The 20,540-nt window shown below is 47.4% G+C and overlaps 4 protein-coding genes across 4 annotated transcripts; 3 read left to right on the top strand and 1 right to left on the bottom strand.

Moving 5' to 3' along the window:
• The first annotated feature begins 280 nt into the window (after positions 1-280).
• On the top strand, positions 281-1,417 carry LOC147219347 (dynein regulatory complex subunit 4-like). Its single transcript, XM_086173139.1, has one exon. The coding sequence runs from the start codon at positions 281-283 to the stop codon at positions 1,415-1,417; it is 1,137 nt and encodes a 378-aa protein (XP_086029265.1).
• Positions 1,418-1,874: 457 nt separating this feature from the next.
• dars2 (aspartyl-tRNA synthetase 2, mitochondrial) lies at positions 1,875-8,315 on the top strand. Its single transcript, XM_086172165.1, has 17 exons — positions 1,875-2,184; positions 2,702-2,801; positions 2,890-2,956; positions 3,033-3,134; positions 3,297-3,392; positions 3,466-3,589; positions 4,376-4,422; positions 4,823-4,929; positions 5,020-5,089; positions 5,176-5,355; positions 5,460-5,567; positions 5,653-5,715; positions 6,948-7,100; positions 7,174-7,392; positions 7,458-7,568; positions 7,652-7,727; positions 7,825-8,315. The coding sequence occupies exons 1-17, from the start codon at positions 2,016-2,018 to the stop codon at positions 8,004-8,006; spliced, it is 1,974 nt and encodes a 657-aa protein (XP_086028291.1). The 5' UTR covers positions 1,875-2,015; the 3' UTR covers positions 8,007-8,315.
• Positions 8,316-9,463: 1,148 nt separating this feature from the next.
• bpnt2 (3'(2'), 5'-bisphosphate nucleotidase 2) lies at positions 9,464-17,193 on the top strand. The gene is made up of 8 exons (XM_086172543.1): positions 9,464-9,933; positions 11,881-11,953; positions 12,038-12,184; positions 12,274-12,433; positions 13,207-13,302; positions 14,740-14,901; positions 15,510-15,644; positions 16,776-17,193. The coding sequence occupies exons 1-8, from the start codon at positions 9,815-9,817 to the stop codon at positions 16,916-16,918; spliced, it is 1,035 nt and encodes a 344-aa protein (XP_086028669.1). The 5' UTR covers positions 9,464-9,814; the 3' UTR covers positions 16,919-17,193.
• A 1,567-nt stretch (positions 17,194-18,760) lies between these two features.
• ankrd45 (ankyrin repeat domain 45) lies at positions 18,761-20,354 on the bottom strand. Its single transcript, XM_086172544.1, has 5 exons — positions 20,214-20,354; positions 19,389-19,556; positions 19,169-19,254; positions 18,953-19,085; positions 18,761-18,846 (listed from the first exon to the last, which is right to left on the bottom strand). Exons 1-5 carry the CDS (start codon positions 20,341-20,343, stop codon positions 18,821-18,823), a joined length of 543 nt encoding a protein of 180 aa, XP_086028670.1. The 5' UTR covers positions 20,344-20,354; the 3' UTR covers positions 18,761-18,820.
• Between the last annotated feature and the right edge of the window lie 186 nt (positions 20,355-20,540).

Below are 20,540 nucleotides of genomic sequence, written 5' to 3' on the forward strand. Positions count from 1 at the left end.
CTAGAGTCCGGTGTCGGCGTGCTTTACACCACTGTGTCCCACGATCAGCGACATGTGGCTGCTCGGCCATGGAGACCCATTTCTGGTCATTTCCAGTGGGGGGATTGTGATGTCACATGGCGCCGGAGGCGACATCACAAAGGGGAAGATGATCGGGACGGATCGCGACTGTGAAGGAACCTCACAGCGCGAAGATGACGCCTGTCCGGTCTTATCTATTTCATATTCCAGGTGTCAAGGTGTTTGATATCTCCAGAGGTCGGGCCGGACGCGTTCCACGATGCCGCCCAAGAAAGGAGCCAAGGGCAAAGGCGCCAAGGGCAAGAAGGTGAAGACCCCGGCCGAGGAGCAGAGGGAGAAGATGGTGCGGATGCAGATGCAGCTGGCCATGTTGCGCGAGGAGTGCAACCGAATCCCGCTGGTGAGGGACCGGATCAAGGCCTGCTGGGAGACCTCCAAGATGAAGCTGGAGGACATGAGGGCCACCCTGCGCGAGAGCCACGTGGAGAGGGAGAAGGCCCAGGAGCGCTGGCAGGCCGAGAGCCACATGTACAAGCAGAAGCTGAAGCACGTGCAGCTGGAGAACCACGCCGGCGTCTTCGAGGGGAAGATCGACAACTCCATCCTGTCGTCGCTGATCCAGGACCGGCTCACCGAGTCGGAGGTGAAGCTCCGGGAGGAGATCCACAACCTGCTGCTGGAGTTCCGCCAGAGCGAGCTCAACAAACACATCCTGCTGAACCAGATCAGCCTGGACAACGAGGTGGAGCTGCACAACCTCAGGAACGACCACAGGATCACGCAGATGGAGTTCAAACACGAGGAGGAGAGGCAGGAGATGATCCACACCATGCAGGACCGGACGGAGGACAAGATCAACCAGATCGAGGCGCAGATCCAGAAGCACCTGGAGACCTTCATCACCGACCACAATGTGGTGATGAAGCGGGTGATGAAGGACTACGTGGCCTTTCACGAGGCGCACGTCATCGAAAAGCGAGGTCTGGACAAGGAGCTCACCAAGCTCAGAGAGCAGCACGTCCGAGGAGACAAGGAGCTCTCGTCGCTGAAGGAGGAGAACAAACATCTGCGCAAATCCCTGGAGGAGGTGGAGCAGAAGCTGCCCGAGCTCCACAGAGACGTGGAGGAGGACAAGAAGGCCAAAAGCATGCGCGAGGAGAGCGCCGCTCACGTGAAGGACCTCAAGCAGGAGCTGAGGGAGTTGTCGGTGATGCACGAGCTGCTCCTGCAGGGCATCGAGAAGGTGGAGAAGCAACGCAACGAGCTGCGGAAGGAGCAGACCAACGCCCTGCTGGACGTGCAGCAGAAGGCCATGATGAGGGAGATGCAGCTGAACAAGAACATGAAGGCCATGATGGAAATTATCGAGAAGATGGAGGCCCTGCTGTCAACATGAGCCCGCCGACGAGGGAAGGATGAAGGAACGATAAGACATTTGAGACAGGAAGAAGTCCCTGAAATAGCTTTTACATGTAAAGATCCGATTAAAAATTGTTATTTGATGTAACTGTTGGAGATGTGCTTTATTAACTATTATCCTTTATTGATGTTTTGACTCCCCTCATTTTGATTGTTTGCAGCTGCGACCTCCAGGCCGCTAGGGGGCGCCCGTGAGCTAGTTTCATAAGAATGATTTTGCATCTTGGCTTATTTCCCTCCTTAAATTTGCCGTTTAAAAATAATAACTGATACTGGCCGTGAAGTTTGAATTTTATTGTTGTTTTTTTAATGTATCGCCTTATAAAAAAAACAAAGCGAAGAAATTGATTTAAAGTGCCGGTGGCTGTAAACGTCCGCCGCTTCGCTGTTAGCGCTGTTTGCTAGCAAAGCACCTAGCAAGAGAAGAAGAGTTAGCAAACACGGAACCGCGGGTGGTGACGGAGGTTCGAAGCCCAGCCCCAGGCGTCCTAACCCGGCGTGCGGCTCCGACGAACCCCGGTGCTTCGGAAGGCGATGAGCCGGTTCTCCCCGCTCGACCTCCGCGGCGCAGGAACATGGCAGCGAGGAGCGGCTTCTCGGCGCTGAGGTGCCTCCGGGGTGTGGACGCCGTCCGCCGCCTGAGCCCCAAGCCGACCCCGTGTCAAGGACGCCTCCCCTGGAGCCTCGACCCGAGACATGCGAGCCGCAGCCCGGCTCTCCGCGCCCCGGGCGCCCCGCTCACAGGTAGCCGGCCGTCGGTGTCCCGAACCGGGCTTGATGACACTCGATCCCCTTCTCATAAATTCCCCTGATTATAAATGTTTTCCTTATCAATGAACTTCGAGTTTAACCCTCACTTTATGTTTAGGGTCAATTTGACCCATTTCACCCATTGACCCAATGGGTGAAATTGACCCTTAACATAATATGAGGGTTAAAAAACAACCGTGCAAAACCTCATCCTCATTTAAGTAGATAATGAGAAATAACTCCATTCTACTTCCACCATATTATTATCATATGATATCACCTTCCATTTTTCAGACCACGTTTTCACTTTTATTGTTTTTGTGTTTAATGTTTCTTTCAAATCAGCATTTTGAGTATATGTCTGTACTTTGTCATTGAGAGTCATGCAAAGCGCCTTCAATATTTTCATCATTATTATTGCACAAGTTTCTACCATGTCAGATCTCGATGGAGATCCAGAAGATCTGGAGGTGTCCACCGATCCACCTGGTCTCCTTGTCCTCTTGTCCAGGTCCCAGCAGCCTCTCCTTCAGGAGCCACACCTGTGGGGAGCTGCGGCCCCAGCACGTCGGGGAGCAGGTGACCCTCTGCGGCTGGGTCCAGTACCTCAGGTATCCCCCCAAAACACACCTGTAGATTTAACCACATCACACACACACTCACACACACACCCTTAGCGCTCTTCTCTACCCCCGACAGACACGACCTGTTTGTGGTCCTGCGAGACTTCAGGGGCCTGACGCAGGTTCTGATTCCTCAGGACCAAGTAAGAATGCACTGTCATTTGTTATCTTGCAGTTTTACGCACGTTCAACGCGATTATTTATGTATTTATTTTGAAGTCCAAGCAGCACTTGAAAAAACTGGTGTGCGACCTCACACCCGAGTCTGTCGTCATGGTTACGGGAACAGTCAAACGGCGGCCGGCGGGGCAGGAGAACAAGGTGGGTTTCAACGGGATTTCGGTGGAGCGACACTGTGGAACTCCAGAGGAAAGTTTTCATCGCCGTTGATTTGGTCACTTTCCGCAGACCGTGTCGTGAAAATTCCGAAGCGCTGCTCGGCTCCGTCCTCTAATCCGAATAAATCCGCCCTGTCCACGTCAGATGATGCCGACAGGAGAAATCGAAGTCCAGGCCGAGGACGTCCAAGTGTTCAACGTGTGCCGGAAGCTGCCCTTTGAAATCAAGGACTTTGTGAAAGTAAGTAGCCGATGTTGTCGATTCAGTTCATTCTCATAACCGTAAGTGATCAATAACCTTTTGATTTTTTAAGAAATCGGAGTCTTTGCGCATGCAGTATCGCTACTTGGACCTGAGATCCGCTGCCATGCAGACCAACCTCCGGCTGAGGTCCCAGCTGGTGATGAAGATGAGGGAATACCTCTGCAACAAACATGGTAGGACTTTGGACGTTCATCTACTCATTGCAAGAAGTTGGTGCTCGCAGACGGCGGTTGCCACATGTAGAGCGTTATTACGACGTGAACAATATTCTAATAACATCCAGTAATACCTCGACTTACGAGTTTAATTCGACGAGCTCATAATTTACTTTGCTCGTATATTGAATCATATTTCCTCATGGAAACAAATTTAAATGCTAATTAATTAAACGCTATTAATCCTTTCCAGCCCTGACGTTTTTTGGTTCCATGCTTTTAAACAAGAGAAATCACTTTAAACCTAACAAATAATGTATATAAAAATGCAATACATTATAAAAGCAAATGTAACAAAATAAAGTGATTTTATTAAGTGTATTTTTCTTGATCGGATGGAGATGGTGGTAGAGGAGGTTTATTATTAACTTTCTGGCCGCTCACTTATTGTGTTGCTAAATGTAATGTTGATACACTTTCTGTCTAAACTTCAGAGTGAACGCCAGTCCTCTTTTTAAAACCATCAAACCGGCTTTAAACAATCGTCCGTTGACGTTCCCGCCGTCCGCTGCACCAGATCCCCATAAACGTCTCCTACCTTCCCACAGACGATGCTCATCGCCACCATATCTCACTGACAACAACTTCTCCGTCTCTTCGCGGACGAGTCCACACCACGCACACCTCAATGCGTTTTCGATGATTTTCTCTGGGCTACCTAGTGGCATTGCATTGTTTTTAAATGTAACTTCACGGACAAATGCTGCTCACTTCTTTCTCAGATCTCCTTCTCTACTTTGACAGGTTTCGTAGACGTGGAGACTCCAACTTTATTCAAAAGAACTCCGGGGGTAAGACTCATCAATCTTCTCTGCTCAGGCTGGAGCGTTGCGAGTGACGCAGCGGCCTCTGCTGGCACTCTTTGGTACTAAATGAAACTTCAGATATCAGTTATCTTGAGGACTCTTTCCACACTGAGCAGGTCTGGGCCACCTCTCTTTAAAACAATCAATATTCCCCCATGAGCAAACCTTTGGCAGCGGCGGTGAGCGAGATTAACATATATGAGAAAACAGATTATCTCATTAATAACAGTAGCGCTAACAGCTACATGCTAACATTGATCCCCATTGGGGAAATTCTTTCACAGCAGTGTGTCGATAAATATGAATATAAATGTAAATAGAGAGACAATTAGAAAATAGCACCAAAATGTAAACCGTGTTTTACGTTCCTCCTGATCACGTTCAGGGAGCCAAGGAGTTCGTGGTTCCGTCCAGAGAGCCGGGCCGGTTTTATTCTTTACCCCAGAGCCCGCAGCAGTTCAAGCAGCTGCTCATGGTGGCCGGTGTCGACAGGTAGGTGGAGACGACAAGAAAAGAAAAAAAACAGGCCTAAAAGTCTAAACATTCACAATGAATGACGTGGACGTCGTTCACCATCCGCAGGTACTTCCAGGTCGCTCGCTGCTACCGAGACGAGGGCTCCAAACCAGACCGGCAGCCCGAGTTCACCCAGGTAGGAGGACGGCGGGGAAACTTTTTCGCTTACCTTTAGCATATATGCTTTATTTACATTTAACCCCCTCTTGCACTCCTCACCAGGTGGACATAGAGATGTCTTTTGTGGACCAGGCGGCCATCATGTCCCTGGTGGAGGGGTTGTTGAAGGACTCCTGGCCTGCAGAGAAAGGCACCCTCGAGGTTCCCTTCCAAACAATGACCTATGAGGAGGCCATGAGGGACTACGGCGTGGACAAGCCCGACACCAGGTTCGACATGAAGGTGCGCTCGCTGTGACCGGAGACTCGAGGTTCAAGCGTGGCGAGAGGAGTCACCCTGGGCTCGTCTGACCTGATTACATACTTATATTATATCTTCTCTTTTAGCTGGTGGACGTCGGGGAGCTCTTCCTGTCCACGGAAATCGAGTTCTTCCGATCCGCCGTCGGCCGACCGGGAGCGTCCGTCGTGGCCGTCCGGGTCCCCGATGGAGCGGTGAGAGCCGAACCGCCGTCTGTAGGATGATGGATACCCTCAGGAGAGCACAGCGAGCTGAACGAAAATGTTTGTCGGCCTGCAGAACCTCCTCACCGGGAAAGATCTAGAAGCGCTGAAGCACACGGCGAGGACGCAGTTTGACCAGGTGGGTTTTATCATAAGTCGACGGATCAGTCGATCCCCTCAGCCTCTGACAAGTAAATGCTGCTAAAACATACCGTATTTTCCGCACTTTAAGGCGCGCCTAAAAGCCTTTATTTTCTCAAAAACCAACAGTGCGCCTTATAATCCAATGCGCCTTATATACGGATCAATATCGTTGTCAGGGGGCGTTGCCGAAGTAGCAGCGTAAAAACGGTAAAGGGCAATTCCAGTCCTACACCACTTGTGTGAGTATAAAGACCCCAAAATGGCACTGAGTTCAAACCCAAGGCGATCAGTCACGCAGTAGAACACGGGAATAGAGCAGCTTTTAGAGAATTCAACATTAATGAATCAATGGCACTGAAGTGGAGGAAGCGACAAGATGACCTGCTCCAAGTAAAGAACAGAGTTTCCGAGGACACAAAGCGAGATGGCTACAGTTGGAGGACAAACTCAAACAGTGGTTCGTTTTTCAGAGAGCGGCAGGTAGGAGTGTCTCTACAGTCACTATTCGAATGAAGGCAACAGCGCTAGCTAGCATCATGAACATCAATGAATTTGAAATAGGCCCTTCATTGAAGGTGCGCCTTATAATCCAATGCGCCTTATAGTGCGAAAAATACGGTACTTGATCAGTAATAGTCATTTGACCTTCAGCTAATGCTAATCGCTACAATCAACCATTATGAGCTATAGAAATGTGTTAAGATATACTGTATTGATCCCCATAGGTGAAATTCTTTTGTTAATTTTTTAATTCCTCTTCCTTCAGCTGCAGGGAATCTTCAAATCTTTGCACTTAAGACCTTAAAACACTTTATAGCCTTGACTTTGACACTTTATAGTTTTATTTGTATTTCTTATGCTCCCCCCTTTTTTTTACAGTTTATACAATTTTCCTACTATTATTTATTATTGTTATGTTTTGCTTGAAACTCTGGCACAACAATAAAGTTGTTCTTATTCTTAAATTGTTTTATCAATAAATATGAGTATAGATAAAAGAGACAACTAAAAGATAGCAAAAGACATCCATTAATAAATAGACAGCAGATTGAACAACAACAAGGAGAAGAGTAGACAACAGTAAACATGATGTGAGTGGAGTGACACCAACAAGGATTAAAAAACAAAACTAGACAATGGAGTTTTGGCTCGACACGTGCAAATGAGTGAGGTTTCCTGTCAAACATCACCGACGCTTGAGATCCAGTGGACCTATTTGTCACCCAGGAGCTCAGCCCGGTGCTGCTCCGAGCTGACGGGACGCTGAAGTCCCCCCTGAAGAAGCTTCTGTCTGCCGCCGCCGCCGAAGACCTGCTGCGGAGGACTGGCGCCGAACCCGGGGACCTGCTGCTGATGTCTGCCGGCTCCCTGCGGGCCGTGGTGAGGACGCCGCTCGCTTGTCGTGACGTGGAAAGCGCAAACATGCCCAAAACAAAACACCTCTGCATTCCAGCGCCCTCTGCTGGGTCACCTCCGTCTGCGGTGCGCCGAGCTCATGGAGTCTCGGGGCGTCTCCTTCCGCGACCCTTCAGCCTTCCGCTTCCTGTGGGTGGTAGACTTCCCCCTCTTCGTGCCCAAAGAGGACGATCCAGAGCGGCTGGAGTCGGCCCATCACCCGTTCACCGCTCCCGTTCCCGAGGACGCGCACCTGCTCTACACGCATCCGCAACAGGTTTGTGTTGTTAACGCGCACGAAAACAACCGATCGGCCACGGTGACGCCTGCCGTCCCTCTCAGGTGCGCGGGCAGCACTACGACCTGGTGCTGAACGGCTGCGAGATCGGAGGAGGGTCCGTCCGCATCCACAAGGCTTCGGAGCAGCTGCACGTGCTGGAGACCATCCTGAAGGTCAGTCGCTGTGATTGAGAATGGACTTATTTCCACCGTGGCTGTCGTTATTCTGACCGATGTATCTGGTTTCGGCTGCTCAGGAGGACCCCGAAGTTCTCTCACATCTGCTGGAGGCTCTGGATTCAGGAGCGCCACCCCATGGAGGCATCGCTCTGGGTGAGGTTGGCCGCGATGTGCACTCCAAGCGAACTTCCTGCTCTTGGGTGCAAATTTGGGTACAAATGTCCTCCTCGACGCCTTTGTCCTCCCGCAGGTCTGGACCGGCTGGTGTCCATCATGGTCGGCGCCCCCAGCATACGAGACGTCATCGCCTTCCCCAAATCCTTCCGGGGTCACGACCTCATGAGCCGAGCACCGGACTTGGTGTCGGAGGAGGAGCTGAAGTCGTACCACATCGCTGTCCAGTGGCCCGCAGAGGGAAGAGGAGGGAGGTGAGGCGACATCGCCGCGATTGGTGATCTCCTCTCGGACGTCTCTGGAACCGCGGGAAGACGAGGTGACGGAGAGGTCGAGGTGACGTCGTGACGCCCTTCGGTTCTGTTGCTCCGAAATAAGAGGAGACAAAGGCACGACGAGGGGGAGCAGCAGGAACTCACAGCTTGGAGCTCTGAGAAGATGCAAGCCTGGTCCGGGAACAAAGAAGCACTCCGCTGGATGCTTGAGGTCACAGCTGGAACATATGTTGATATATATTGAATAACGTCTAAATCAAATTAAAACTGATATGTAATTCTACTGTCAAAATTGCTTTACCGAGTTTGTCTTTTTTTAATTTCTTTGGCCAAGTTTCAAATCACTTCCTTTGGGAAACTGGACGTTATTGTTCTCTGAAGCCTCCCTCAAGGCTAATAGACAATTTAAAAATGTGTGCAATCTAAGTGCATTACCTTTAAAAAAAAGTAATCAGAAAATTACATTACAAATGATGTGCAAATTTGAAATCTAAAAATCCAACAAGTTAGGAAGAAAATGACAAGTAGCATATCATAAGATAAAAATAAAATTAAACACCGCATTGAGCTGATTTTTCCGGTGCCAAGAACAAAATGTTGTATTTATTGAAGAATTTGAATCATGAGCTTTTGGTTGGTTTTGTTTTTCAAAGATTGTTTTTCCACCATGACAGCGACTTAAAGGAAACAGAAGCAGGCTGATAGTCTCTGGTCCTCGGGTCCAAAAAAATGTGAAAAATAAATTCATTTGTCAAAAAGAGCCTAACTGTCAATGAATTTGACTGTAATACAAAGTGTTTCAAAACCAAGGATCTCAAACAAAACATTTATTTATTATGGATTCAGGCCAAGATTAGCTGTGTGGTTGGAAAGTTTATTTTCATAATGTTTGGTTTTTGGTTCTCAATAAAATATATTGTATGCATCTTTCTTTTGAATCTTTATTTCAATGTATCTCATTTTGTGAAATTTCATAAGTTCCCCAAGGGTATATATCTTCCACGGAAATGCAATGGGAGTACTGTTGTGTTTCTATTATAAACTGAAAGCTATTTTAACATTTGATCTTTTTGATTTTTTTAAAATGTGTTAGTAAAAATACGAAAATGCCCAGCCATGTGAAACGAAATAGTCAGAATGATTTATATTTATATATAAATAAATACATGTCTAATTTCCCAAAAGATTTCTTGTTAATGGCATGTGACATTGAATTGTAGCCTAATGTGCCGTTACATCAGAGAACGAAGTGCTTTTCTATTTTTTAATTTATTTTCCACTGAAACCATCGCTATGATCATTTTAAGTTATATTTTTAAGTCGAACGTTACAAATCATCTTAATTCTTTATTTAATACAGTTTTTTTTTAATAAAAATTACATATGTTGCGTCAACGCTTCCGGCTTATTACGTCCCGGCGTGATGACGACATCAATGTTGACCCGGAAGTGGAGCGACCAGCCGACTGGTCACCTTTTGTGTACGTAGGAAAAGATGTTCGAACAGAGAGCGGATTGTTCTGCACCGCCGTCGACAGCCGTCGAGCCGTGACACCCTCGAACAACACACACACACACACATCAAACGCGGTCGGTTGAACGGTAATGTTACCGACCGGAGAAGCGGACGTCGGTACGGGGAAAGTTTGTTACACGGTAGCCGGTAGGCTAGGTAACGTCCCCCAGTGACAGCCACGTCACGTAGCTGGCGTCCACCCCGTTTATCAGACGTCTTGCGTTGAGCTTCTTCTTCATCTTCGATTTTATAACTCGACAAGCAGCCAGAGAGCCATGGCTCCGATGGGTTTCCGCTTGTCCCCCCTCGGCGTGGCGGTGTTCTGCCTGCTCGGCGTCGGCGTCATCTACCACCTGTACGCCGGGGTTACCTCCAGCCGCCTGGCCGCCTTCAGGTGAGACCCCGGCGGGGTGTTCCCCCCTCGGGAACCTCGGCGATTCGTGTCTGTTAAATATGCCCAAAATGTGTATTATTGTGGTTTAAATTTTTTTACTATTATTTTCAAGTGTCGTTCGTACCCTGACCGCTTAGTGCTTTATAATGTTTTACTTTTGGCACTATCTGCTATTTATTGAACTTATTTGTGGGACTAGCTCCATGCTCCATCTGAATAATCGAGCTAAAAATTAGCTTAAAAATTAGCTTGAAAATGTGATTGATTTAAAAAAAGCACTGTAAAATGAGGGAAATTAAAAAAACTGAAATGTCATCATGAGTCATCTGACAAAATTATTTTAATTGACTTAAAAGTTCACCTAAAAAAGAAAATTAGTTGTGAATTTTTGGGATAGAATCACTTCTGGCTGTACGGGGGAGACACTTGTTTCTGGTTGTTTATGCAACAAATGAAGCCCTTATCTTAACTCACACAGCGATTATATGTCAGGCATTTCTGAAAGTTATGAAAATATAATTTGTGTTGTCAATCATCGCCAGCTTTTTCTATTGTTACTCAAAGCTGCCTGTGGTTTTAGCTTTAAGGTCTAGATCGCACATGGGTAAACTGCGGCCCGCGGGCCACATCCGGCCCGTTGGGCTTTTTAATCCGGCCCGCCAAACATATCCCAGTTTTATTTAAACATGAAATTTATATTACCGATACCCGCAAACCTCGTGAGTTTACTTTTCCCCTGTAATGCCCACATTTCCCCATCAGATGGCGCGACTTTTTGGTGCCCTCTTCTTCACAGTTGAGCTTTTCCCAAATAAATATAAAAGTAATTAAATAACAGTGCATCAAAGAAAAGGAAAGTGGACAGTGAGTGCCGACTGTTCAATACGGACGACAAAATATTTTTTCAAAGATGTTGATCACAGGCTGTATGCTCGATATGCCAAGAGACTGTTGCGGTTTTTAAGGAGTACAATATCCGCTGTCACTTTTGCTAAATAAGCAAAATGTTAGCATTGACAGTTTTGAGATAACAGAAGAGTTTTTGAGCATGGAATCCCTGAAGGGAAGGATTTATACGATAATGTGTCTGCTGCCATTGAGAAATGTAAACTACCTTGGAGTAAACTTGCCAATGTCATGACGAATGGAACACCAAATTTAAGATTAAGAACAACTTTATTTATCCTCAAGGAAATTGTTCTACCAGAGTTTCAAATAAAACATAACAATAATAAATAATAGTAGGGAATTGTATAAACAGTAAAAAAAAGGGGGGGAGAATAAGAAATACTATAAAGTGTCAAAGTCAAGGTTATAAAGTGTTTTAAGGTCTTCCAAAAAATGTTGGGCTGCTAAAAAGAATCCAGGATAAAGTAAAAGAGCAAAAACCCTGAGCAGGACGTTATTTTCCTTCATTGAGTCATTCATCAGGAATCACTGTGTAAGTCTGTATTGCAGCTTAACCATGTTGTCAATCCAGTTATAAAACTTGTGTAGTTTATAAGCGCAAGGAAGCTCCAGTATCGTCAGTTTATCGCGTTCCTGGAAGAAACTGATGTGGATCATCAGGACTTACTTTACCACTCTCGTGTCCGCCGGTTAAGTTTCAGCAAAACGTTTCAACGTGTGTTGGACCCGAAAGAAGAGATCGGCGCCTTTTTCATTCATTCAGTCAAATGAAATGTAATTAAATTAATCATTAATTTAATAAAATTTGGAAACCATTTTGTCCAACGAGCCTTGCATATTCATACTTTTGTTACACGTTACAGGTCAAATCCACTCCATCCGTCTGTTTCCGGCCCCTCTGGCAAATTTTAGAACTCAAAAAGTTTTCCCACCCAGGTCTGGATCCATACAGCATTTGCGTGCCCTGCAGGGGACGCGGAATATTTGTTTCGGCAGTGGTTTTACAGGCACCGGCTATTTTTCTCTGTCGGTCCTCAGACAGAGAAGAAGCGTGGACCTGAGGGACCTGCTGGCCGTGTCGGTGGAGGCCGCGGTCCTCGGCGGCAAAGAGGTAACTGAGCCCTCTCGACCGGCGAGCAGCTTGTCACGCCGCGAATCCCCGCCGCCGATGACGCGCCGCTCTTTCGCCTCTCAGGTGAAGACGGTTCGTGAGGAGAACAACCTGAAGGAGAAGTCGAAGGGGAAGACGAGGGAAGGGGCCTCCGAGCCTCTGACCATGGGGGACCTGCAGTCGCATAGGAAGATGTATTACCTGATCCGGAACACTTTCCCCGACATCACGGTGAGCAGGAAGCGAGCCAGATATCGCGAAACCAGCTTTTTTAGCCTCGCGTCGTCCCTCTTAGATGGTTCTCCTCTTCCCCTCTGCAGGTGCACAGCGAGGAGCACGACAGCGTGGTGGACAACGAGGCGGCGTGGAGCCGCGACATCCCGGCCGACATCCTGGCCAAGATCCAAGGAGGGAAGGAGGTTCCCGCCGAGAGCATCACCGTGTGGATCGACCCTTTGGACGCCACCCAGGAATACACCGGTCGGCGTTTTAACCCACGCGCACTTTCCAAGCAGCTTGGGGACGAGTCGAAAGTTCAAATATACTTTTAATACATTTCATATCAGAGCCATAAAAGTCGAATATTTCTTGATATGTTTCATCGAGAGCCATATAGTATTTTTAACGCACAAAAAAAGAAATATGTCTTACTTTTAATGCGACCTCTGGTGCTGCATGGATTTGCTTGATATTTGACTGTTTCATCTATGCAATTTTATCATAGCATATTAGACATACCGAAAAATCCAAATGCAAATTCCTCCGTCCACGCAGCCTGGAACGCACGGTAATAGCGTCTTTTTTTTTCTTTGTCGCCATCTTTTCTGTTACAAGGTTTGATGCGGATAAAGTAGTTGGCGATTTGCTAAAATTAATGTCTTCACCTTTACGATGACCCGGACTTGCTCGGAAGCCAACGGTTCCCGACCCGACCGACGGGCGACCCGTGAAATTTATCTTCAAAACTAATTTCTGTTTACTTTAAAATGACACAGTATTATGAAGAAATCTTCTTTCGGCTTTTCCCTTCAGGGGTCGCCCCAGCCAATCAACTTTCTCCATCTTATGAAGAAATATCACAAGTATTTTAAAATCAGTTCCAAACTGATTTTTTCTTTTTCAAATCAAAATTGTCCGGGAGCCATACGGCATCACCAGAAGAGCCATATGTTCCCGACCCCTGGTTTAGAATGTCACATTTTCATCTCATTTTAACGACATTTTTTTTTTTTTTTCTGCATCCCGCCCTCCAGAGAACCTGCTGAAGTACGTTACCACCATGGTGTGTGTGGCCGTGGACGGCAAACCAGTCATCGGCGTCATCCACCTGCCGTTCAGCGGCTTCACCGGTGAGTGTGTTTTAACCCCACGCCTCGGAAACAGGATGCGTCCACATTCCAGACCCCGGCTTAGCGGATCCCTCCCATGATCCGGGGCTGGCTGGTAAACTGGTTCAGCAGGCGTGACGGCCTTAATGCTATCCAAGGTTTGAAGTCGGTCAATATCATCGCATGTGAGGTATGAGTGTGAACGGTGAGGCTGCTCGCGGGGAAAAATGATGGCGCTTTTCCGCAACACAGTTCCAGACCAGGTCCCACGCAACAAAATCCGATAGTAAACCGTGACGTCGTCAGACCGCCGGCCACCGACTGGCCAGAGAATGTTGTCACTGGACACGAGAATCAAACCCGCCATATTTTTTTTTTAAAGCGCTACATGAGGACGTACCGTATTTTCACGACCATAAGGCGCATTGCACCAAAAGGCGCAGTCTCAGTTATATGTGTCATTACTGTATTTAACACACACATAAGGCGCACCTGATTATAAGGCGCACCTGATTATAAGGCGCACCTGATATTAAGGCGCGGGTTTTATATACGATCCACGTCCACACTTCCCCCTTTAATGTTCTCATGGTGTCCTCTACTACGTCCGCCTTACAACAACACACACAAACATACAAGTGTGCGGTTTTAAAAATAGAGCAGGAGCTAAACTGAGTTTGGTATTCACATTTTTTTTACCGGTAATCGTCATCAATCGAACCCATGGAAGTCCTCATCCTGTGTTTCTGATTTGAACATTTGCGCCAAATCTCCGTCAAACATCCCAGGTTTACTTTCTTCACTGTCAGAGTCGCTTTCCGTACCGCGCGGCTCCTCGGAAATGATGCCGGCTTTTGCAAACGCTCCAACAACAGTGTCAGCAGACACGTTAGCCCGAGCGTCTACAATCCATTCGCAAATTGTGGCGTAACTCGCCCGGCGCTGCCTTCCACTCTTAGTGAAACCATGGTCTCCAAGAAGACTTTTCGTACCCCGTTGTGCGTCTCGCTACCGTGCTGGTCCCCCTCTTCTCCACAGTGTGACTCACCGGGATGTGGAAAGTGAGCGGCACCTCGTCCATGTTAGCGATTTTGCAGGGCTGGATGTGTTTGTCGGCGATGTTTTCAGGGTTGTTACAACAACGATGTTCTGCATAACGCACATACCTGTTCTTTATATACAATCAACGCCCACACTTCCCCCTTTAACGTTCTCATGGTGTCTCTGGTGCCCTGGAAAGGCGGCATCACACTCCAACCACACATCTGCGTTCAGTCAGTGTTGGTCCTGCTGGGAATCTCAATCCAAAAACCCGATCGGATCCGTGACCTTTGAACTATTGACCGAGGAACACGCCGTCCGCCGATCAATCAGAGAAATGCCGCCGTCAGACCAAAAAAAAGTCAAAGATAGTGGAAGACGCAATCATGCGTTGATCTTCTCCTCGTCCTCCTCCAGCCTGGGGGTTTGTGGGCCAGGGTTCGAACATGCGTCCTCGCTCCTCCTACACCGTCAGCCCTCCGAAGGTCATCGTGTCGCGCTCTCACTCGGGGAAAGTCAAAAGCTACATCCAGGACACTTTTGGAAACAGTACAACGATCATACCTGCAGGGGGAGCAGGTGAGTGAAGCATCATCTTCTTATTATTAGCGTTATTATTATTTTTTTTGTCAGGATATTAACCCAAATGTTTTGTACACGATCGGGAAAATTTACCTCATAAAATTGCTTGGAGGTCAACAAGAATTCATGCATAGGGCTGATTTTTGCGAAAATGGAAGGATTTCAAGTGCGCCTAATAGTACGAAAACTACGGTTTATGAAAGTGATACCTATGTTTGGATGTAGCACAAAGAAAATGCATTAAAATGTTAATTATAGAGTTGGTCCTCGATTAACGACGACTCAGAGTTACGACGGGCTTTGCGATAATATTAAAATACTGTCTGGCAGCGGAGTTGCGAGTGAGTATGCTTACCCGCACTTATAATTGGGCTATATTCATGCAAATTTAAGCATTTAAGGTAAATAAAGGTGAGCCAGTATGGTACAAATGGCCGTTATGTATGCAAATACTGCACGGTAGAAACGGCGTTTCGCTTAACAAAGAAAAGTTGTATGCGTGAGTAAAACTTTCACCAGATAATAGTTAAAAAATGAATGAATGCATTGATGGCAGCATTTGAGCCCTAAAAACCGGCGTATGGAACATGTCGTCCCTCCGTCAGGATACAAGGTCCTGTCTCTCCTGGAGATGCCCTCCAAGGACTCGGACTCCATGGACCAGGCGGACGTCTACGTCCACGTCACCTACATCAAGAAGTGGGACATCTGTGCGGGCGCCGCCCTGCTCGGCGCTCTGGGTAAGAACTCCCCGTCCTCCGTCCACCCAGACCGCTTGTCGGCAACCTTTAGCGGCTCAAAGAGCCATTTGGAGCCGTTTGTCCACCGTCAAGAAAAGGTCGAAGGTCACTTTTAAGCAAAAATGTCGATTTAAGTCCCTCTTTTATTCATGAAAAAAGGGCGAACTTAAATTATTCACCCGCAACAAACCAAAAATGCCTTCCTCTCGGTGTGTGTGTGTGTGCTGTCATCCACTTACTGTCAACCTGAATAATAAAAGGTCTATTTCATTGAACGATAACAAAATAAAATAATATAAAAAACACCAGGGCCGTATGCCGTCACCTTCATCTTCACACAGGATTGCAAGGTGTCGTCTGTGAGCCGTTTGCAATGTTTGTTTTTAATAATTCATGTGGGAAGAACACCTGTTGACGTACATATTTGGATTCTGAGCGCATACTTTGACATTAGATTGGATTAGATTTAATTTTATTGTCATTACACATGTAAGGATATAGAGAAACGAAATGCAGTTAGCATCCAAAGTGCTAAAAGCAGAATGTACAGATAAATGAGAGATGAGATAACAACTTTATTAATCCCGAAGGAAATTGTTGTGTCAGAGTTTCAAGTAAAAAACATAACAATAATAGATAATAGTAGAAAGGAGGAAGAATAAGAAATACAATGAAATATGAATTGTCTTAACTGTTAGCAGTAACTACAAAGATTGAAGATTCCCTGCGGCTGAGGGAAGAGGAATTAAAAAGTCAGAAAAATGCAGTATTTGCAGAATTAATTTTTTTTTTTTTTTTTTTTACAGCTAGTGCAATTAAAGGTGGACTATTGTTATGAGCAGATTGTGTACAAATAGGCCGTAATTAGTATGATTAACACATGGCAATATACAGATGTCTTATACAGTAACCCGCTCTTCATATCACGCCGTTTGTAATTCTTTATTTTAAAAATGAACAAATAAAATTAAAAAAAAAAACGTCCATCCATCCACTTGCTAAAATAATTAAAATACATTTTAATGAAATTCTCAATTCAAGACACAGGAAGCCGCATCAGAGCCGTGGGGTTTTTTTTTTTTGTTTTTTTTTTTAAATTATAAATAAATGTGCTGCATCTTCTTTTTATAGGAGGCCAGATGACGACGCTGAAAGGAGAGGACATCGACTACAGCGGGACGCCGCTCAACAAAGACGGCCTGGTGGCCTCCGTGGGCCTGGACCACCAGGCCATCTTGGAGAGGCTGCCCAACTGGGACCCCAACAAGCAGTGAGGTGCAGATCCCGGAGTCGTTACGGCGCCGTCGGGCGCCATCTGACGGCCTCCACCGGAACAGAACCGGGTCCACGCCGACGCCGAGGCGCCGACGACACACTGAGTGGGACCGTGGAACCAACATGGCCGACGCCGCAATGGCTCCAACTGACACTTTGCTACATGGAACCATAGTTGTGGTACATCTTCCTCACGTGGGTGTGCGTGCCCACACACACACACACACACACACACACACACACACACACACGGTCACAGTAAACACTGGACTCCTCATCCTCCCTCCCCTTCCAGTTTTTCCTCTAATGTGAAAGGTTCGAACGAGCGGATGGGGAGAAAAAAAGAAAATCAAAAACGGTGCGTCGGAAGAAAAGGAGATCCTGATGTCGGAACGGTTTTATGTTGCCTGGCAACCGTTAAACCGGTCACAGCCGGATTCCGGCGTCGGGCTGCTGGACGAGCCGCCATCCATCGTCTTACCAACGTCCACGCTTCGGAGCCACGCACTGCTGATTTGAAACCCCAAGTTGGAATTTTCATTGTTACTTTATTGGATGCAGCACCGGGTGAGCGGCCGTATCCTGACAGCTCATTGGACGCTCCTGCGTTGCCGCTCGCTCTTGCATCCTCAGTTGGCGCCGTCTTAAACACGGGCAGGAAGTTTGTCAGGCGTCGAATCCAGCCGAGCTAAAGAGACAACAATAAGGGACTCAAAAGCGTGGATTTATCCCCTGCTTGATGGGACTCGTGGATTTCTATAATACAGAGAAAGATTTTATTTAATTCCGCTTGCGAGGACGTTCATGACGTACTTGCATCCTGATACAAGATGGAGCCAAAGTTTTGATTTCAGCTCTTTAGAAAGTTTAAAGTGAAGGAATTTGCTGTAGATTAGCCACCTAGCGGCTGCCAGTTAGCCTAGCGCGCGACAACAGACCTTAGAAGCGTGAGAATCGGTCCTTTGGAGGATCCTGATTCCGCCGCCATGGTTCCGGTGTTATTCATTTATTTGTTTAATCCCCCCGAAAGTTCCAGTTCACCCCCAAATCTGAAGGGAATTTACAAATGAGCGAGAAAGGGCTTCTAAAAACATGAATTATTCTAAAAGCTTAAACCCCGGCCTTTGGAATCAGATCACCCCCTCAGGTGCGAACCACATTTCACTTTATTATGACAAGGAAAAGGGGATTTTAGTTCCTCGTTTGCGGATTGTACCTTCTCGTCCACCCTGGAACCCCCCCATCGTCCGCCCTCATCAGGTCCCATCCGTCCGAGGTGGGGTTGTGAAGTTTGCCTTGAAATGTGTTTAGTTTTTTTTTTTTGTTTTTTTTAAATCAGTTTCGAAAACTGCTCGCGTTGTGTTTTTGGTACGAGGCCTTTCCTGTTTCTTTGCTTTGTTCAGGCGGGACCTTTTGTTCTGTCTTTACCTCCAGCTCGGCCGGTAGAAGAAACGTTACTCCAGACGCCTCAAACCGGGGGAACCAGTTGCTGTCGCCCAAACGAATGAACGGACCGACCGGTTTTACATATATATACGTTCTGCACGGTTCTCACCGCGGCATAACTTGAACGGGACGGTTTGAAAGAGCTCCATTAAATACTTTCTTCTGACACAGGAGAAGGTGTGACTCCTTCACTGCTCCTCCTCCTGAGGGGAATCTTTGGCGTCCGGTTGCTTCAACCTTCTGGCTCTCCTGAGAAAACGCTTTAGAAAGGAAACCACATTCCCCCTCGGTGTGACACGAGCTTCCCCTTATGACATCACGCCTTCCCTTCGCAGTGCAAGGGGGAGCTTCCATACCTTCCCCTTTCCTCCCTCCAACACCTGAAAACTACAGTTTCCTCCATATTTGTAGTTTATTTATTAAAGATGGTTTTCGACAAGACCAATCCTGTGGCGTCAGGGTTTATCGGGCGGCTCAGGCGCTGCAGCGGAGACAAAAATAAGCACAGAAAGAGAAAGCGCGGGGTTTTAAAACGTGCCTGCATGGATTCCCCCCCCCCCCACCAGCTTTCCACCGGGGATACTCACAGGACATCTTGCTGATGATGATGTGGAGGGTGTACTCCATGTCCCTCTTCTGGGCGATGTAGTCCGACACCGAGGCGTTGGCCACCGTCTGCATCCAATCCGACTTGGCGTTGCACTCGCGAGCACAGATGTTCTGGGACGGGAGTGTGAAAAACCCGTTTTCTGATTTGCAATCATTGGAAAATCACTGACAGTAAAGGAAGCAGAGGACGCTACCTTCTCCTCCCTGGTGAGGTTCTTCTCCGGGTCGGAGCTCTTGTCCTTGATGTAGGCAATGAAAGACTTCAGGTCCTGTTTGGCTTCTGAATGGAGACATTGGGAAAAAAAAAAAATGCCAAAGCAAATTTCAAGATCTCATTTGAGATCGTTGCGTCGCTTTCTTGATGTTATCTCTGTTGCCACGGCGATTCTGCGAATAGCGACGGAGCTCTCCCACCTCCCAGGATGAGGCAGTCGACGCAGGCCGTCCTGGAGTACTTCTTGGCGATGTTCACCGGCCTCTCGCCCTTGAACGTCCTGGCGTGGGTGTCGGCGCCCAGTTCCAGCAGCGTCCTCACCGTCTCCAGGTGACCCCAGCAGGCGGCCAGGTGAAGCGCTGAGTAACCTGAGCAAGGATCGTGTGCGACACTTTGAAAACGCGCCCGGTGCTGCGTTAAACGGATTTTTTCTTTTTAATATTTTGCATATTATCATTGCATTTAAAGGCAAAGTGGTCTAACTTCAATAAAAAAATATGAAAAATGAAGACCTATAAGAGCAACGGAACAATTTACACAATTAAAAGTGATATATTTAAATGAACAATTTAGGTTTATGAACTGACAGCAGGAATGTGCCTTCAAATCAGGAATACAATGTTCAAACCGACAAGCGCCTATGTATTTGTGCAGCTTTTTAATGTAATATTCTTCCTTTGGCCTCCATCATACCCAAAGCCATCATCTCCACCTAACCTTCTCCTCTGCATGGTCTTCTCTACCAACTAACTTCCCATCCATAAACCTCCTCTCTGGTCCTCAACATACCCGGACCTTCACCATCCGTCCTCTGCACACGTCCAAACCACTTTATCTGCAGAACATCTAGCACGATATGATGGATCAACCCTAGTCACCAAAGAGAACCTCATCATCTTCATCTCCACTAATTTCCTACTGGAAAAATCCAAAACATAAACAACGTGCAAAAATACAATGCTACTTTCTGGAGGCTTCCAAGGGACTCTGGATGCACCCCGACCCCCCCCCCTGCCCCTCCTCACCCCTGACCGTCTGGTCGTTGACCTGCGCCCCGTGGTTGACCATCTCCCGCACGGTGGCGCTCCTGCCCAGCATGCTGGCCGTCAGCAGTGCGTTCCTGCCCACTTCATCCTTCCTCTCGAAGGCGCCCATCTCCAGCAGCACCTCCGGGGCGCTGTCCACGTCCGACTGCGACTTAACGACGTCCATGTCTGCAGGCTGCAGCGGCGCCGGGAACTGTTGCCATGGTTACTGTCAACAGACGGAAGCCGTACCACACGTCGGCAAGTCGTAATATCACTTTTTTTTTTCGTATCAAAGAGTATCTCTCACACATATTTGCCGAGGAT

Source organism: Fistularia commersonii, chromosome 25 (assembly GCF_037954325.1).
Source record: "Fistularia commersonii isolate RoL2024-O1a breed Wild chromosome 25, RoL_Fcom_v1.0, whole genome shotgun sequence".
NCBI lineage: Eukaryota > Metazoa > Chordata > Actinopteri > Syngnathiformes > Fistulariidae > Fistularia > Fistularia commersonii.

Excerpts from the sequence above, each read along its gene's own strand:
- LOC147219347 (XM_086173139.1), top strand. The coding sequence starts at position 281 with ATGCCGCCCAAGAAAGGAGCCAAGGGCAAAGGCGCCAAGGGCAAGAAG.
- dars2 (XM_086172165.1), top strand. The coding sequence starts at position 2,016 with ATGGCAGCGAGGAGCGGCTTCTCGGCGCTGAGGTGCCTCCGGGGTGTG. Across the intron at positions 3,135-3,296 it reads CGGCGGGGCAGGAGAACAAG|ATGATGCCGACAGGAGAAAT; the intron begins GTGGGTTTCAAC and ends TGTCCACGTCAG. Across the intron at positions 7,728-7,824 it reads CCATGGAGGCATCGCTCTGG|GTCTGGACCGGCTGGTGTCC; the intron begins GTGAGGTTGGCC and ends GTCCTCCCGCAG.
- bpnt2 (XM_086172543.1), top strand. The coding sequence starts at position 9,815 with ATGGCTCCGATGGGTTTCCGCTTGTCCCCCCTCGGCGTGGCGGTGTTC. Across the intron at positions 12,185-12,273 it reads ACACTTTCCCCGACATCACG|GTGCACAGCGAGGAGCACGA; the intron begins GTGAGCAGGAAG and ends TCCCCTCTGCAG. Across the intron at positions 12,434-13,206 it reads CGCCACCCAGGAATACACCG|AGAACCTGCTGAAGTACGTT; the intron begins GTCGGCGTTTTA and ends CCCGCCCTCCAG.
- ankrd45 (XM_086172544.1), bottom strand. The coding sequence starts at position 20,343 with ATGGGCGCCTTCGAGAGGAAGGATGAAGTGGGCAGGAACGCACTGCTG. Across the intron at positions 19,557-20,213 it reads CAACGACCAGACGGTCAGGG|GTTACTCAGCGCTTCACCTG; the intron begins GTGAGGAGGGGC and ends ATCCTTGCTCAG. Across the intron at positions 19,255-19,388 it reads CGACTGCCTCATCCTGGGAG|AAGCCAAACAGGACCTGAAG; the intron begins GTGGGAGAGCTC and ends GTCTCCATTCAG.